General features: G+C 38.7%; 1 protein-coding gene across 5 annotated transcripts; it reads right to left on the bottom strand.

Annotated features, from left to right (window-relative positions):
- Nucleotides 1–353: 353 nt before the first annotated feature.
- LOC119556263 (glutamate--cysteine ligase) lies at nucleotides 354–17484 on the bottom strand. 5 transcript variants are annotated; one of them, XM_037868309.1, is made up of 6 exons: nucleotides 17338–17484; nucleotides 16744–16910; nucleotides 3142–3768; nucleotides 1839–3004; nucleotides 1583–1764; nucleotides 354–1523 (listed from the first exon to the last, which is right to left on the bottom strand). In XM_037868309.1, exons 3-6 carry the CDS (start codon nucleotides 3764–3766, stop codon nucleotides 1334–1336), a joined length of 2163 nt encoding a protein of 720 aa, XP_037724237.1. In that variant the 5' UTR covers nucleotides 3767–3768; nucleotides 16744–16910; nucleotides 17338–17484; the 3' UTR covers nucleotides 354–1333. The 5 variants fall into 5 exon arrangements, with proteins under 5 accessions (XP_037724237.1, XP_037724238.1, XP_037724239.1 ...); XM_037868310.1 differs by lacking the exon at nucleotides 17338–17484 and adding an exon at nucleotides 17032–17292; XM_037868311.1 differs by lacking the exon at nucleotides 17338–17484 and having other exon boundaries at nucleotides 16744–16957.
- Between the last annotated feature and the right edge of the window lie 666 nt (nucleotides 17485–18150).

The raw sequence follows: 18150 nt of genomic DNA, 5'->3' as shown, positions 1-18150 counted from the left end.
AGGTTGTGGGGGACAGTACAATAGGGTGGTTTATATAAAAATACTGTTTTGAAGGGCAAGCAAATAATTGGGCTCTGTTTCGTTATAAAAATGGTAATTTAAATGCTAGCAAATTTTTTGGTTAAACGTTTTGCCTGTGGCACACATATATATATATATTGTTTAGTTTTTTTAATTGGTTATAACCATTTTTGTAATCTAGCAATTTCAGCTATTTTAGTCTACCGTTTGCAGGAGAAACCCCAGTGTGATAACATTATATATTTATATATCGTATTTAAGTACAGTTTTTTCGGTTCTAGAAGGCATCTTATCAAAAGTCCACAAGTCCTAGACGACCCAATTCTGTTTAGTTTAAAGATTCAACAATTTTTCCGTTTATTTGCTTGCTTGTGTTCATAATAAATTATAATCGTATCATAATGGTGAAACAATTACATACATAATAAATTATAATAGCACAAGTGTTGTTTTTAGTTATTCTTATCATATCTAGTTTAATAACAGCAGGCCACTTTTAGACATATGTGTGTTTTGCGTGTGTGTGTGTGTATGTTGGTGTGTAAATAGATCTATTTAAAAAAAATAAACAACTTTTCATTGTACTTGCATTTATAAGAATAGGAATAATATAATAAATATATATGATGTAAACGAAAACAAACAGAAATACGCTTTTAACCTTGCCTCGTTTTGAACTATATGTATTCATATTTTTTGTAGGTCTTGCGGAACGGCACTTGGTTGAGATTTATGTTGTTGTTGTAGTCCTTGACATTGGTATATAGTAGATTTCGTAGTTCTCTTTTGTTATCTATTCAACTATTGCAAATCAGTTGTGATCGAGGGCTCGAAGGATCCCGATATTCCATCGAAACCAATGACGACGAGAGCCTGGTGAAGCGGAGGATAATAACCTGGCTGGCTGGGGATCCGCGCAAGGGGATCCTCATGTGCCCCATAACCATTCCTCAGTCCTCAATCCATCCTCCATTCTCCTCCTCCTGCTGTCTGCCTGCCTGCTTTGCGCATTCATCCAAAGGCCACGCACGGCCGCAAAACATTTGTCCACAATTAGGATCCTGGTGCACGCTAATTGTTAATCCTTTTCGTTTTCTTTTTTTTTTAAATTATGCTATTAAATTAATATTGATAAATGTTGCTCCGTATCCGTATCGTTTCGGTTCGTTTTGCCGTTGCCGCTGCCTTTGCCTTTGCTTTTTGCCCTCAACAATATGCCGCACTACATCCAAACGGACCCACAAAACCCGAATCACATGCGCCGGCCACCGGCGGCCAGCTGCGTTGGTCGCGTCCGCAGCGCGCTCCTCGATCATTTCTCCTCGCAGCAGCCGTTCTTGGCCAGCTGCTTCTGCAGCGCCGGCGGAATGAAGTCTTTCGTCTTCGTCTTGGAATGATAGCCCTGGCCGAGCAGCGCCGGCTCCACCTGCTTGCCCTCCTGAATGCCCTGGATGCGCTTCAGCAGATCGTAATTGATGCGCTCGCTCACCACGGAATCTTGCCTGTTAAAGATTTCGGATTAGCTTATCTTCAGATTGTATATCTTAAAGATATCACTTACTTATAATCCGGGTGACTGAGCACCTGCTCACGCATCCAGGTGGCCGTGGTGATCAGCTCGCCGGCGGCACGCTTCTCAATAAAGCGCAGATACTGTTCAATGGTGCAATGCGTATCGGTGTCCACCTCCATGGACTGCAAATAGCTGCGAATCAATGGCACCAGACCGGGAAAGACGTTGGGCTGTGGCGGGCAGAGAGACGATGGCATAAGTTATCAGGTATTCACTTCTATATAAATGTATATAGGACCCTTACCTTGCCATTGAAAATCTCATTGATGGACAGCAGCTGGAACAGCTCGTTCTCCTCGTCATCGGTGTCGGTGTGATCGCTATCTGCGCCATTGGTGGAGCCATTGGTGGATCCGTTGGTGCATCCATTGGTGCTGCCGTTTGTGGTGCCATTGGTGTTGCCATGTCCGTTCATCTTGGCCGTACCGTTGGTCAGAGGCTGCTGCTCCTCCTGGTCGCCATTCTCGCTGCCATTTCCATTGGCCAGTCCATTGCCATTCAAGGTGGCCTTGCCATTTGTCTGGGCCTGAGCCTGAGCTTGAGCCTGAGCCTGCGCCTTGGCCGCCCTTTGCTCGGTGGTCTTTGAGGACTTGCGGAACCAGAATTTCTCCTTGCGACAGGCATCTCGCTTCTGCGCGGTCTGCATATTCTCGTCCACCTTGCTGATCGGGGTGAGGAAGTTCAGCTGGTAGGAGAGGATCACCCGGGTGAGCAGCACCACAAAGCAAACGATGGCCGCATTTTCGAAGTCACTGATCTGAGCCTCGCACGGTCGGAACTCCACACGCCAGCCAATCGAGCTATTCGGTGGCGGCGGCTTGAAGCGCATGGTCTGCCAGTTGGTCGACTGGATGTTCTCGAAATGATCGGTATCCTCGTTGTCGTTCTGGTGCACCTTCTCGCTGAATAGGGACACCGTGTCACGGATGAACAAATGAGCCACATGCTGGGCCAGCAGATGATCGATACCGCCCTCAATTAGACGCTGATACACAGTCTCATCGTAGGTGAGCGGCACATCGTTGTATTTGGCTCCCTCGGGCGACAAATAGGAGTCGATGGAATCGTATCGCGACTTGGCAATCCGGAACTTTTGTTTATCCAACGGCACCAGGCCGCGTTCCTCTTCTGTGCGGCAATCCACCGATGAGCTGATCACATTCCAGCGGCAATCCGACTCGGTGAGGTAGCCCCGGTAAATGGGCGAAGCGGCCGTTAGTGCCAACATGATGGGGCACAGGGGAGCCAGCTGATCGTAGAGACGTCGCGCCTCTGTGATGTTGCAGGCCTGGAAGGTCAGCTGCAGGCAGCAGCAGCCCATGCCGAAGCCCATGGCGTCCAGGAGGACCACATCCGGCTCACCAGGCGGAGCACCCTCCACCGGCAGCTTGGTCTTCGTGTCCTTGAAAACTGCAGGGGTAAAGATTCGATTAGTTAGCTTCTTAGTTGCTTTTTCAAAGCTGGTTGTAAACGATGCAGCGGTCCCTAAACGAATTCAGCTGCTGCATCGTTTACAGGTATCGAATTTAAACTATAGAAATCCTCACCCTTCAGCTTGATGGACACCTTCTCGCCGCGTCGCTTGCGAATGTTACGGGTGAGGGTCTTGAAGCGCGGATGACCCGGAAAGATGGCCTCGTCCGGAAAGTAGAGCGAGCGGGCCGAACTAAGTGGATCCTCGGGACGTGGCTGGGCCAGTGGATAGGTGAAATTTGGGGCGCCCAGGCGCGGGAAATTTGTGATGGACATGACGCACTCATCCTTGGCCAGCAGTTCGGTGACCTCCTCGCGACGATAGCGCATATTGGCCTCCACCAGATTGAAGTGGGCCATCAGACCGCCAAAGGGTTTGCCCGGTGTGCCCTCAATCATGTAGGCTCCGTATTCGGGACGCCACAACGACTTGACGCCCTTGGGATCGGCCAGTTCCTTCTCATTCAGCTCGGCCAGCAATTCCTGGGCACGCAGGGCCACCCGGGCAACCTGCTGCTCATCATCGAACTTCACAATGATGTACTCCACCTCGTCGCCCCACTTCAGAATGTCGCCCTGCCGATCCTTGAGTCTGTGATACAGGTTGATAAACTGGTTGACACCATGCTCACGGACGTGATCCGCCAGTGCCTTGGTCTCCTCCCAGGAGAGTGGACTGCCCTCGCTCAGTAGACCCATTGCTGCAAAGATACGAAAGGGAATATGTGGATTACTTAAGGGTTTTTAAGCTCTTTAGGGGGGTAAATAGTAGATAGGACCTTTAAATTTTGGTTGTTTTTGTGTTTTTGCTGCCTCGACCTGACCGATTCCGATCCAAACCGATCCGGTGTGACGTCTGGTACAGACTACTACGACTACTGCGCCATTATCACCCGGAATACCAGCCCCACCATCACTTCTCCACTCCTCCCTACTCAACTTTTCATTTCCATTCCAACTCGCACATTGTGCAATCGCATTCGAAACATAGAAAACTGCAATCGATGCAATTGCAATTTGTAATTTGCATTTTCAATGCAATTGCATAAACAATAAATGACTGGGCCACACACGGAGAAAAAAAAAACAATGAATAAGGAAGCTTAGCAATATCAGACACGATTGTTTTGATTTTTCTTATCAATATGATTTGAAATCTAATCAACATTAAATAATAACATGAATTACAGTCTTACTTTTTTAAGTCGAACCATTAAGTATTTAACTTACGACTCTAATTAGAGTTTTTAAAAATATAAATAAAAATTATTATTATATTATATATTATTATATTATATTTATAAGAAATATAATATTGCTTGTAAACGGTGAGGCAGCATTTGTAAGTACCGAAATATATTTCATACTATTTACTCGAATTTTTGTATTACCTTGTAAGTATTTCTCTCAGTGCAAGCACGCTTAATTCTTAATACCCCGTCTTCGCCGACCGTCAGTCAATGCCCTCCGAATGCCGTTCAAATTTCACATCCAATTCCCCCGAAATCAATTACTTTATCTACGTAATATCTTTTTTGGACACAAGTGCATTCGTGTGCCAAAGCCAAGTGCATTATTTTGTTGTTTGCTCCTTGGTCTTGACACTCGCACAATTTACAACATTTGACTCAATTAATTGATAAGGTGCGACGACCAAATATTAATCAAATAATTGATAAGGGGGTAGTGGCAGCCTTTGGGTATAATTCCACAACCGCCTGTACATATATACATTTGGAAAATATATAGTATATGTATATTTAGACAGCCGACAAGTTGCCGTGCGCCACTCCAACTGATTGAATCATACGCGGGAATCAAAAATTTCAGATCGCAGATTTACAACCGGCACCACAGCACTCAAAGTAAATAACCAACAGAAAATAAAACACTCCACTCCAGTCCACTTCACTTGACTTCAGTTCACCCCATCCGACATCCGATCCCCACCAGCTTCCCCCCAAAATCAATGTCAGAAAATCTGACCAACTAGCGACCAGTGGAGCGTGCTACCTATACTTATAATGCCTATAATAACAAACCCGATCGTGGCCAAAAATACAATTACAACGGAATTCGGAGCGACAGTTTCGAGTTCTTGACACGATTGTGCAATGTTTCAGCTGCCAACTGTTGAATACCATTGGAAATCTAATCCTATTATGTTAAAACAGATCTCTACCAATATTGAAACGAATCCAAAGAAGCCGAACCACTTTAGTATCTATCAGAACCTTATTACAGAAATCACTTTTAAATAAAAAAATGTTAAGTAAAAGAACATAAAACGAAAATATTTTGTGTGATAGTCTTAGAACTTTAAATATTTTAAATTTATCTCAATTAAATATTAGGCATTGAAAGATTTTTTTGTTTCAAATAAATTTTTTGAGGATCTTTAGACCTGGTTAAAGACATTCTATGATCATCTTTATATTGCACTTACTATTGTTTTATTTATTTATATTATATTAAGAAATTTTTAACTAAGCATTGTTGATGAAAAAAAAAACTTCTAACAATTTGTATTATATTTAAACTTTAATCCTTTACAAATAATTCCATTATTCTTCTTCTTAAATTTATTCCATAATTCTGAATCCATCCCTTACTAGTCTCATTTATTTTAAATTCAAATATCTATAAGAACTCTAAAATACTTTTAGTAGTAAACATAAAATAAATATGGATCTATACTTGGAACTCTTTAAAGAAAACTAATATTCATCATAAGGATTTTCAAAATAATATTTCACCGAAACTTTAATACAATACTTTTCACTCAAAAAAAAGTTCGTTCACTGAAGATCACTTTCGTCAGGGATACCTTTTTTCTGAATATAGATCTCGCTCGCTGGTTATTTACACTTGCGATTTACAATTGGAATATCCGTTTCTTAGTTTCGAAATGCCAGAAGGTTTTGGTCGATCCACGGCCAAACAGCGACTAAATATATACGCGGCCAGACTCCGGCTTTTTATGGAGCGCTACGCTGCCGATGTCGATCGGATCGGTTGACTTGACGACGAACCGAAGAATCCGAATTCCGAGTGATGGGCTTACTGGGCCCAATGGGAAGCCATCCGCCAGAACGGAACGGAAGACCAAGGAATATGGGGGCAGGAGTCCATATCTGGACGATCGGGCCATAAATGATCCATGGAACATGGGGACGGCACTCGAAACGATCGAGTGCTATTATAATTATTTGAGCAGTTATTTATTATATTTAGAATTACTCGACAGGCAGGGTGGAAAGGAATACATTTTGTCGAATCTGGTAATCTGGTGGGAAGGGTTTATTATATATATTAAGTTTGATACATATTTATAGATTTCGGGGGCTTTGTTGGTTTGATTTACCACCGCCCCAATAAAGATTGCGGCGGGGAAGGGGGCGCTATTTTGTCCACAAAATACTCCAGCCGACACATTTGAATTGTAAATAACTGCCAATCAAGTTTCGCCAACTTTATAATATTCAATGGGACGGAGAGGAAACGCATAGATTTCAATCAATTGCCCCTAGTATATCATCGTTTTCGTTTCGGTTGAGCTTCTAAATTCGTACATGATTCAATGTTCGAACTTCGAAGGCTCTGTGAAATCGGAGTAGATACAATTCCAGGTAGTATCGTTGGAAACTCTGGTCCCGTCGCAGGTGCCATGCCATTGTTGCATTCCCAAGAACCCAAACCGCAAGTATTGGGGAGCATTTATAATATCGAATCGTTCCAAATAAACTACAAGAATTTATAAAGCTTAATCTCGAATAAACCTGATATCCCAAACAACGAACAGCTATCCACTTTCTTAGTACCAGTTTCGCCCAGTATTTACCAACTTTGTCGTCATAACATTTAGACTTTGTAATAACTTGGGTAATACGATCTATCAGTCTATTTTATTGGCGGTCAATTACACCGAAGATAATTTGATATTGTAAACTTGATATCCGCTTTCGGCCTTCAGAATTCAGGGACAGGCCTTATAAACATATACCTTTCCACATTTCGTTTGCTCGAATGTGTTTTATTTATATCGATTGCCTGATTCAAAACTTATCATCTTAAACCCAGCTCTTCTGGAATTTCCTATCTGGCAGCGTTATCATTATTTTTGATTTTATTATAACAAGCTAATTAATCTTTCTATCAATCGTATGGACTCACTCGACTGTGGTTTATTTATGAACGATTGTATGATTGTATGACTATTTTCCTGCCTCCAAAACTAAATACTTATCGTCTTAAAGCCTGCACTTTTGGAATCTCCTATCACAGCTGGCAACCAATTGAATGTGAACTCGAAAACAAATCAACAAGTTCGACGCGAAAAAAAAGATTCGGCTAGGGGTGCTCTCGAGTGGGCACTTGTGTGGGTCTATCAATGGGTATCTTTTTTCTGGGTTCCGTGGTTCCTTGGTTCCTTGGCTCGGAAAAGTTCGGAGAAGATAGGGTGGGTGGTTGATTTGCTGCCTGACTTACTGCGACGATGCAAATGCGCTTAGATAAGTCTCAGTTGCACAAGCAAGCCCATGTACTCACATATGTACATTGTACATACTCGTATATGGTATAGGGTTATATAGGGGTTAGATAAGAGGCCATAATTGCCCCTCCTTTGGTAATTGCAGTTCGATGCGGGAACCCAGCCTTTATCTTTCACTTGGGATTAGGCAAATTACTAGAAGGGTACTCACCACCGCCTTTATAACGTCGTTATATCTTTATTATCGTTAGGAATTTTTCCCTATTACAAGTCTACAATTTTTTCTTATCTTTGGGCTTTAGCTAGATTACTTTAAAACCTTTTTTTTCTATTATAATATTGTTATATTTGTATTATAATTATTATATTATATTATTAAGCCATAATTATACTATATTATTATTAATTACTAGAGGGCAAGTCACCGTCGCCTTTAAAACGGCGTTATATCGTTATTATCGTTAGGAATTTTTCCCTTTACAAGTCTACTAGTTTTCTTTATCTTGGGACTTTAAAAACTTTTTCTATTATAATATTATTATATTTGTATTATAATTATTCAGGTTCTTCCTAATATTATTTAAAATTGTACATTTATGTCATTATTTTTTGTTTTCGCTGCCAAATAACATTAGAATTCTAAATTTAAATTGGAAATTATGCATAAAATAAATTGCTCTCACGATTTTTGATCTTTTTCCCCCTTTTTGTTTGTTAGCTTTTGGGACTGTTAATTAATGTGTACATTTTGAGCTTAGCACGTTCGCCTTAATTCTAACGTCACCGCCCTCATAGACCCCATTTGTAAATGCATATATAATTATATGTCCGCTGAGAGAATCGCTGTTCGACTTTCTGATGCCTGATTTCAGATCCTGACCATCGCAATCGAAACTGACGAAGGGTAGCCACACAATGATTTTCACTTTTGAATTTTCATTCGGATTTCTTGCGTTTTTTTTTCTGCCATGTCATTTATGAAAACAGTAAGCGAAGCCAATACAAAATGATACCATTTTGTTGGTGTGTTTGTTAGATTTTAAACTACGCAAAGTTGGCTAAGACCCGGGGGTATGAGTCACTCCGTTTTCGTGGCCTTTCTGGCAGTACACATTACAAAACCATAAAAAGACAGTTGGGAAGTCGCATAACTGAGCGGCTGACTGATAAGCCCAGTTCATAAGACGCGGCATATGGTCAACAGAAAAAGAAAAACACAAAAAAATTAGACTGATTACAACTCTTTATCTATTGTTCTCGGTTTCGTGTGAAATTTTGCCCGAAATTTGGCCAATTAAAGGTTTTTCCAATGCGCACTACACTGCGTATACGCAATGTGCCTTAATTTTGTTTCGTTTCTTTTTTTTTTTGACATTTTCAAGGGTCTTCAAATGGCGTCGCCAAATCACCAGTCAATCACCAGTCATAAGGCTCATGAACATGATCCCCAAACGGAAACCAAGCGAATCTGAACATCCGCCTTCTATACACCGAAAATAAACCCTTAAAGAATTTGGTTTTGATAACTGCACATCAAGTTAGGAACTTATTTTAGAGGGTTATTTTTAAGTAGAAGTAAAGAAGATCATCAAGCTATACCAAAATAAACTAAATAAAAAAGTCTTGATAGGACTATATATAGATTGGTTTGTTTGCAATTTAGTTGCTTGCATTAGTTAAAACTTAATAAAATTCTTTATTCAAACATATTTACAACTTTCTTTGGTAATAGATAAATAATCTTAATATACCTATAATATTGACAGAAAAATATTACACATTTATTTATTTCATCCGGTATGTGTAGATATGTTATTGGACTATTTTTTATAAATGTACCTATAATATAGATAGAAAAATATTACACATTAGTTTATCTTTCAGATATATCTACATATGTAATATGAATATTGTTTAGCAAACATTGCTTTTTCCGTGTGTACAGTCAGAATTTCGAATCGAATGCGGAAAGAAGCAATAGAAAATGCAAAACAAAACATACACACAGCAACTGAGATGCCTTTGCCATGTTTTTTCAGGGTCGACGGCAAGTGAAATAGAAAACAAACCCATTTCCCACTCGGTGAGAGCGGGAAAAATTCAATGGGCGAGAACGATGTGCAATTGCAGATATATCCACATACATATATGCAAGTTCAAACAAAATCGAAGCCCAAACAAGTTGCAAATTCTCATTCTTCGCCACCCATCATCACATTTTTGAATGAATTGGATTACTTAAGAATGAGATGAAATTAATGCTTAGCATGCATCTCGGGTTCTTTAAGCTAGATGAGAAAAAAAAAGAGAAAAAAGAAGAAGAAATACCTTCTAAAAGCAAAGTGCAAAGGAAAAATAATAAGATAACGGACAGATTACGTATACGACTCATAAAACGGTCGTCGTCGCACTGAATTGCGACGTAATAAATTCACTTTGGCCATGACAGTCGCGGCGTTGGGGATTACGAGGGGGATTATGGGGATTGTGGGGATATCAAGGGGGTATTACAAGGGGTTCCGCCGGATTCCGGGAAGCTCTCGGGGGCCCGGCCGGTGGCGTGTATTATGCATATGGGAACCAAAGCGAAGAATTCCGTCTGGCGAGGAATGTGAAAGACGAGACCCGTACACGTCAGTAAAAATATTAATTTCCTAATTGATTGCCTGACGATAGTTTGCAATCATAAAAATAGGTAGGGTATGATAAATATTTAACAAATACCTGAACCACTATTAAATGATTCAGTCTTGCCATTTGGATTCCTTGTAACCAAAGGTTTAGATAGGCAAGGAATTGATATCCCTTAACGGAAGGTTAGAAGAGTTATTTAAAGGTTTAAATAAAATGGGTTTATAACTTTTCGAAATGGTTTTCTTTGTAATGTTCCTCAAATAAACAAATATTTATTAACTTCATTTAAGCGTTAAGTGTTCAAGGGTTTAGATAAGCAAGGAATTAAAATTTCTTAACCAAAGGTTAAAATAGTTCCTTAAAGATTAATATAAAATGGGTTTATACTTTTTATTTTTAGATATTTTTCAAAGTGGGTTGTTTTTTTGTGTTCTGCAAATAAACAAACTTGTAATAACACAATTTTTGTAATATTTGTTTTAACCCAAGGTTAAGCTTCATCAGAGTGTTTTTTGTGCGACTTCTGTTTTTATTTTGTTTGAACATTTTGCGTAGATGCATACGTATCCCTGGAATGTGTATCTTTCTACAGACGTGAATGATGTTTTTATTAAACAAATTAGCAAACATTTTATAATACCACACCCCTTGCCACAACCCCTCCCCCCCTTGATTGTCGCCCACTTTTAACGCTTTAAATGGCAAGAGCACGTGTGTGTCAATGGCTTAATCCTTTTTTGGTGGTTTTATTTTTTCGTTGCTCGCTAATTGTTTACGCTGTCAGTTGATGCACTTGTGCAAATAAATGCGTATCCATATGTAAATACGAATATACATTTATTTGAATTCGCTGTCAGTTGTTGTTTAATTAGCAACAGTCGTCCATCGTTCAATTGCGTAAAATAGAGTGCAAACAAGTATCGAGAACAACCGCAGGAGTGACGCACTCGATGGCAAAGGGGTCGAAACAATAGAGTTATATTATATGCGATCTAAACACAACAATCTGGGTAATGTTCGTCCCGCTATTCTCCAGAATTTGTGAATAATGTAAATCATGTGATACTTTTGCGCAACCAGATGTATTCTTTTTATTTTTAATTTTTCACTATGTGTTTGCCTGTTTTCGCCACATTGTATTCATTGCTCGCGAATGAAGATTGCTAATAGAAAAACAGTTGTTTGTTTGCTTTAAACCATGTCGTATTTTGTGGCAAATCAACACAAAAAACCCGGGCCAGTTGCTCTATAAAACGTTAGCCTGCCCGACAGTTGGGATCCAATGATGGAGGTGTTTGAATGTCTATGCCCTACGGAAATGTCATTAGGATCCAATAAAATCCTTTAGTTTGTGTGTGTGCGAACGTCGTTAAAATCATAAAACAATTAACTTAATGCCAGTGCAAAGCCATAATAACAATAACAGAGAAAAACAAAAAAAAACAAAACAGTACATAACAAAAAAAGAAACCAGCTAACAAACATGTGACTTATCGCATTTGGTTGCTAAAATTCATTTCCTGAACAACGACACTTAATTAACCAGGGGCACTGCAAGGGGTGCACTGCACTTGAGCGATGAGTAATAAAGTTTGAGTTAAGATCGTTACGTCTGGCGAACTTCGGAAGTCTCTAAGTCACGAGATCCCCATTTGAATACTTTGAAAACGATTAAGTCTGCGATCATAACGAAAAATATCACCAAGTCTCATTATATCATGCGGTTTATTCGATGCAAACAGAAAACGACCTAGAAATTTGCATAGTTTTAGCTTTCAGCTACACAGCTCTTTGATGAGAACTTTATAGCTTGTGGTTTTTAGTAAGGTACTTAAAATTCTTCTACTTTAGGGCATTAAATTTGTGTTTATGTGAAATGTTTATAGCTGGTGGTTTTTCTTAGTTTCCTTAGCAAACTACTAAAATACTTTTTAAAAGGCCTTAACTCTTGAATTCTATTCATTTCAAAAGCAGTCAAAAAACTTGACAAATATTTAAGAACCCATCTATTATTTTGATTTACATATTCATTAATATATCAAAACTATATGTTTCTCAAAGAAGATACAAAAAACAAGGACACAACGTGCATTAAAAACGATAGCAATCACGGGTAATAATAATAATACAGGCATAAAAACGATTACTCAAACAAGTTGGCCGCTAATGCGCATCAGCAAATTGTCACCTGGTGGAAAGCGGGGCCTAAATCTACACAGAGAGAAAATCACAGAGAAAAATAAAATAATAAATTGAATTATTTTTTAACTTTCATGCTGATATCCCAAAGAAAAAGGGCTTCATAAGTGTTTGGAGATATCATAGTCATATTTTCCTAATATCATGCTGATATGGCCATGGTAAAAACCTCTTCAACTCCACAAATTGATGGGAAAACACATGATAAAAGCATTTATATAATATATTTTAAATATCATGCTGATAGAGTCTAGATAACAGCCCCTATATCTCAACATGTTAATGGGCAAATCATGATAATAACACTCCTTTAACATATTTAAAATATCATGCTGATGTGTAAGCCTAATTATGATAATTTCGCTCTGTGTAGCAAATGCCTATGGCATTTCGAGAGGTTTTTTGGTGCGTGACAATGGATGGGATTAGACCGCTCAATAAAGGCTTACTTAAGGCAAGGCCAAATGGCACTATCTGAACGGACCCTGGTCGTATGCGCAATGTACTTATCTATCTTATATAAATATACACTATTTATATATCTATTACAGCTGGCTTTTGGGGCAAGTCATGGTGCGATAATAATTGCAAATGTCATAACAACTGGAAAAGGCATTGAAAAGCTTTGATTGCTTTTCGCACGCTGCTATCAAACAGCAAACAGTCGTAATTGATCGTGAGATGGGTAGGAAAGGGAGGGGGAAATACAGTGGACACTTTGTTTTATAAGAATATTTTAGTTTTCTTATAACAAAATCAAGCGATTTCCGTTTTAATAAGTAATTACTAGATAAAAACTCAAAATAACCATTAAAAACAAAATGACTAAGGTTGCTGTCTTAATTTTATTATTTTAAATACTATAATATATTATATTATAATAGAATGACTAAGGTTGATTTCCCATAACTCTCATGAATCCATTGAATATAAACATCACTGTAGAGCCGTGAGTCACGTTTATAATTCGTGAGATATTTCTGCATATTCATGCTGATAGATCAGGAAAGCAAAGTGATATGATGTTTTGTTTTTCGCTGCTACTCCCATTCTCCTTTTCCCTTTTATACCCTCTATCCTGATATGACGTCAGCCGGAAGCTTTGCATATTGTGGTGAAATTGTGGCCAGCATTTCCATATTCCAACGATATTTTGGGGTTTTTTTCTCAACCACGGGGGGATCTTTATCGGGGGCGTAACTGGAGAGGAATACCCCATTGACGCTCAGTCAAACGCGGCGTATGAGCAATCTGCTCGCGTGCTAGTGACGTCACTTTTGCCGGCAAACAGTGAGTCGACAAAATCCCGGAATAGCCTGGCCCAATATCGATGATTAGGAAGCCATTGCAGCTCCACTTGTTTTCAATTGGTCACGCCAAATGGGAGAATACGAGTATGCCAGAAGTTTCCACCCAAGGTCGTTTGATTCCCACCCAAAAATGTACATATAGAGACAAAAAAAAAACCGGATAAAGGGCAAGAAAAACCGGGTGTAAGTCGCATGCTCATTAAAATGAACGAATGTCAAGGCTGCGACCACAGCAACCGCACACCATAAAATATACAACAAAGTACGGTGGATACTTAAAATCGAATTGCCCGGTAATTACGGCAAACATAGAAAATCAATACAAAAATACAACAAAAAAAAGTAGTTGGCTGCCCTGGTAATTACGCATTTACAAAATGTACAGCTGTGTTCATTGAAATAGCAGTGCATACGACCTGCACGTGTTAAATCGAAAAACACTAATATAAACACAACATTGAGACAAAACTTAGATACAACAGTTTTAATTATTCATTTTTAAATAATTTAGCTGTTTTTTCCTGTTGGGTACTTCAATATTTTAGCAAATATGGATAATAACAAAAAAGAAAAACTGAATTATGGTGTTCATTGAAATAGCAGTCTTAAAAGAAAAATATGATAAAACTCAATATGGCTCATAAATAACTTAACCCTACTAAATATCGATTTGATTACGACCCAATATTTTGTTGTACAGCCTTTATTTGCTATTACAGGCTAACACCTACGTGGCATGGAGTCCACCAAGTCCTCGCAACGTTTGCGGGAAATCTGACCCCATTCCTCCTGCACAACTTGCCAAAGCTGCGGCTTAGAAGTCGCGGATTTCTTTGCAACATAACGCTTATGTCCCCCGATAAGTTCTCAATCGGATTTAAATCCGGGGACTATGCTGGACACGGCATTACTTCAATTTGTTTTTTGCTAAACCATTCCTTGGTCAATTTGCTGGAGTGTTTAGGATCATTGTCCTGCTAAAATGTCCATATTAAGGACATTTCATCATCAGTATATGACAGAATGACGTTTCTCAGTATATTTACGTAATCATGTTGGTTCATGATCCCATCGATCGAACCTACGGGGCCCACACTGCTGTATGAGAAACATGCCCATACCATGATTTTTAGGCCACCTGCCTAACGGTCTTGATCGTATGGTTTGGGTGGTACTCGGTGTTTGGTGGTCGACGAAAATACTATTATGAACCTGTTCCACCAAAAAACACCAGCTAAGACTCATCTGTCCAAAGGATAAATCGACCTTCTGAAAGTGGCTAGTTCAAGTGGCTTTTGGCAAACTTTAACCTATCTTTGGGGTGTCTTTTACCAAGTAATGGCTCCTTTCGTGGACTTCTAGCATCCAAATTTTCATCTTACAGACCTCGGAGAATAGTGCCATCACAGATCCCCAAGCTCAGATCCGCTTTTATAGTCCTACAGGATGCAAAAGGATAAGCTTTGCTGAAGCGCACGTTGCGTACGTCCTCTACAGTTGTGGTTTTCCCTATCGCATAACGTTTTTCGGGCTTCGGTTCATAGTTTATGTCATTGTAAACCATATTGGCTGGACATTTTAAGGGACACTGAATATATTGATACGATTTGCCCTCCTTTCTAAGCTCAATCATTTTTTCCTTTCTCCCTTGAAGCAATGAGGTCCTCTACCCACTACAGTTAATTTTTTTCCATAGTTTTAGTGTATTAAGGTTTAACTTATAATAATGGTCTTCATTAAACCCAATTTTCAGCAAAAAACAAACATTTTCAGGACTTTTCCTGGAAGAAAATCAAAAACTGCTATTTCAGTGAACAGCCAAAATGTTGTGCCCATGTGCAAAAATAAGAAAATAACCCACAAACAGACCAAATCTAATGGGGGTTTTGCTTGTTTTGTATCTCTATGATCCATTCCACAAAAAAAATGTACTAGCGATTAACTAACCAAAAGGACTATGCTATTATACCGTTATATAGTTTCGATTCTGACGCACTGCTATTTTAATGAACACAGCTGTACCTATAGACACAATTATTTACAGCGCCAGCCAGAAAATTAGCAAACAAATTAGAGATAAATCGCTAAGTACTAAACGTTCATATGAAATGCTTATAATACCTCGTAGATTAATTTTTTAACTTTTTGATCTTAAAAAAATGATCTGCTATGATTAAATATGGGTTTCTTTGCCTTTGACGTTAATATGACATGTTTATAATACCTGGTAGATATTTTTCTTACGTTTAAAACTTATAAAAATGATCTGTTATGATAAAATATGGTTTTCTTTGCCTATAACTAATAAATAAATATTTTAGGAACCAATACTTTCTTAAATTTAGTTCCCTATTCTGGAAACATTAGTATTTTTAAAGATCAGTTCTTGGTACAGCTATTTCAAAACGATAAGATTTGAAATTTTTCTGGAAACTCCTAATTTTTTGCCAACTGCTGTGGGCCGAACGGAGCCCAAGGTCTTGCCACTTTGACCCGCTTTGAGCGAAATCATTATAAAACCTGCCGCGTCACTAGTGTTAAATGAAATACCAGTAATAGCAACAAAACACCAGCCGGGGAAAAAACACCAACTACAATTTACCGGCAAAAAAAGGAAGGCGCAAACGCACACACGCGCAAACAAAACGCAAAAGCAAACACAAACAAAAGCAACGGTACACGCGCGCGTACTCGTTCCAATCAGAAATGTCCTCTCAGCTGTTGCGTATCCGCAACGTTGTAAATTGGAAGAGAGAACTTATTGGTAATTACTTTTCCTATTTAAAAATACTAAAAACAAATGCAAATCCATATTTTGACTTATTTAAAAAGTATGCGTCCTAAATACCCCTCTGGATCCGCCACTGTGTCTACTAGAAAATAATCCACAGGTCGCCCTTTTTCTAATCAGATATGGGAATTTGCTGCCAACTAACTTTTAAAAATATCAAAAAACACATGTTTAGATTCTCTATTTCCTGCACCATGTACTAGCGCTTATTTACTAGCGATTAATATATTATTAAAATATGTGCACTGACCTCCTTTTGCGCTCCCTCTCTCGTTCTCTTTCTACCGCTCTCTTGTGTTGCAGTTTTGGTAGGTTGTGTAACGTTATTTGCCGAATTTACCGCTGTTTTTGCTCTCTCTCACGATTTCCTTTATTTTGTTGCTGACACGGTGTCTGTGCGTGGGTGTGTGGGTATTTCTATCGAAATCGAATTCACGATTACTTTTATTATTACAAGAACAAAAAAAAATAAAATAACAAATGATTATAATAGCGGGTCGCGTGTTTTCCTCACTTCACACCCTCCAATAAAACTTACAGCTGCGGCGTCAGCTGCTCTCTCTCTCAAGATGTAAACAGATATTGCGGACAGGTTTTTCAAAAATATAGTTTTAGTTTTTTTTTGTTTTAGTTTTTCAGTTTTAAATATAGAAATGCGGCTGCCACCGGAATTGAGATCGAGAAATCTCTAAAATCACGGCCGAAATTCAGGCGAAACGAAACGTGCTCCCCCGCCCGGAAAGGTTCTTTCCAATTGGAATTGTGGTGAGTGGTGTGGGGGTGTGAGTGCTTTTGTGCGATAGTGTGCGTGTGGGTATTTCACAATAATTCCACTCGATTTTACCGTGTTTAGATTATTTGCAATTTTGGTTCGTACGCGACTTAATTGCGTTTCCTTTGCCGCCAAGAGTTCCGCCAACGTAAACAGCGTTGATAAAATGAATAAAAAACAATAAAACGCTCCTACTTTAAATACAAATTTTGAATGTGCCCAGCTGGTGATGGGGGAGAAAAACTGCCCGCCAAGCGTTAGTGCTTTTTGCTACCCGATAACGATAGGTCGATAGGCAAGCTAGCACGTGTTGCTTAATTTAATTAATTAATTAGCCAATTTTTTAACATTTTACTAGATTTCTAGATAGACATACAGATTGTTTTTAATTTCTGTAAAGCTAGTTTTTTTTGCTAATTTATTCTCTACCATTTTCAAATTCCTCACACAAATTGGTATTTGGCCATTATCTTGTCAAATATTAGCTTTTCGTTAACAAATTACAAATCAGAGGACACTATTTTAGCTAGAAGTTTGGATTTTGCTTTTGTTTAGTTCAATTTTTACTCCACCTCTGAGTTTTGACATTCTGGAACATTCTGGAGTTTATAATTTCATCATAACTGGTAATTTACTTTTTCATATCCTTAAAGTTTTCCAGCTGTTTTCCTATTCTTATAGATTAATGTTCGACTATTTTAAACTGAATTTACAGCAATTTGTTTTATATATCCTGAGATTTATGAAGTAAAGGTAAACAACAAGATCATGCAAGTATGTTCTAGTTCTGCAGGAAGTTAAAATAATTCACTGGCTTCAAAACAAATAGGCTTTTTGGCAGCATAGTTTTGGCCAATTTATTACTATGATAAATTAAATAAAAAT

Source organism: Drosophila subpulchrella, chromosome X, assembly GCF_014743375.2.
Source record: "Drosophila subpulchrella strain 33 F10 #4 breed RU33 chromosome X, RU_Dsub_v1.1 Primary Assembly, whole genome shotgun sequence".
In the NCBI taxonomy this organism is placed as follows: Eukaryota; Metazoa; Arthropoda; class Insecta; order Diptera; family Drosophilidae; genus Drosophila; species Drosophila subpulchrella.
The sequence above is the reverse complement of the archived record's forward strand: the minus strand, read 5'-3'. Positions and strand labels throughout refer to the sequence as shown.

What these genes read in the sequence shown, in the direction of transcription:
- LOC119556263 (XM_037868309.1), bottom strand. Translation starts at nt 3,766, where the DNA reads ATGGGTCTACTGAGCGAGGGCAGTCCACTCTCCTGGGAGGAGACCAAG. An exon ending in GGTGTCCATCAAGCTGAAGG is followed by an intron (nt 3,005 to 3,141) that starts GTGAGGATTTCT and finishes TTACCCCTGCAG; the next exon opens with TTTTCAAGGACACGAAGACC. An exon ending in ATGAGATTTTCAATGGCAAG is followed by an intron (nt 1,765 to 1,838) that starts GTAAGGGTCCTA and finishes TGCCCGCCACAG; the next exon opens with CCCAACGTCTTTCCCGGTCT.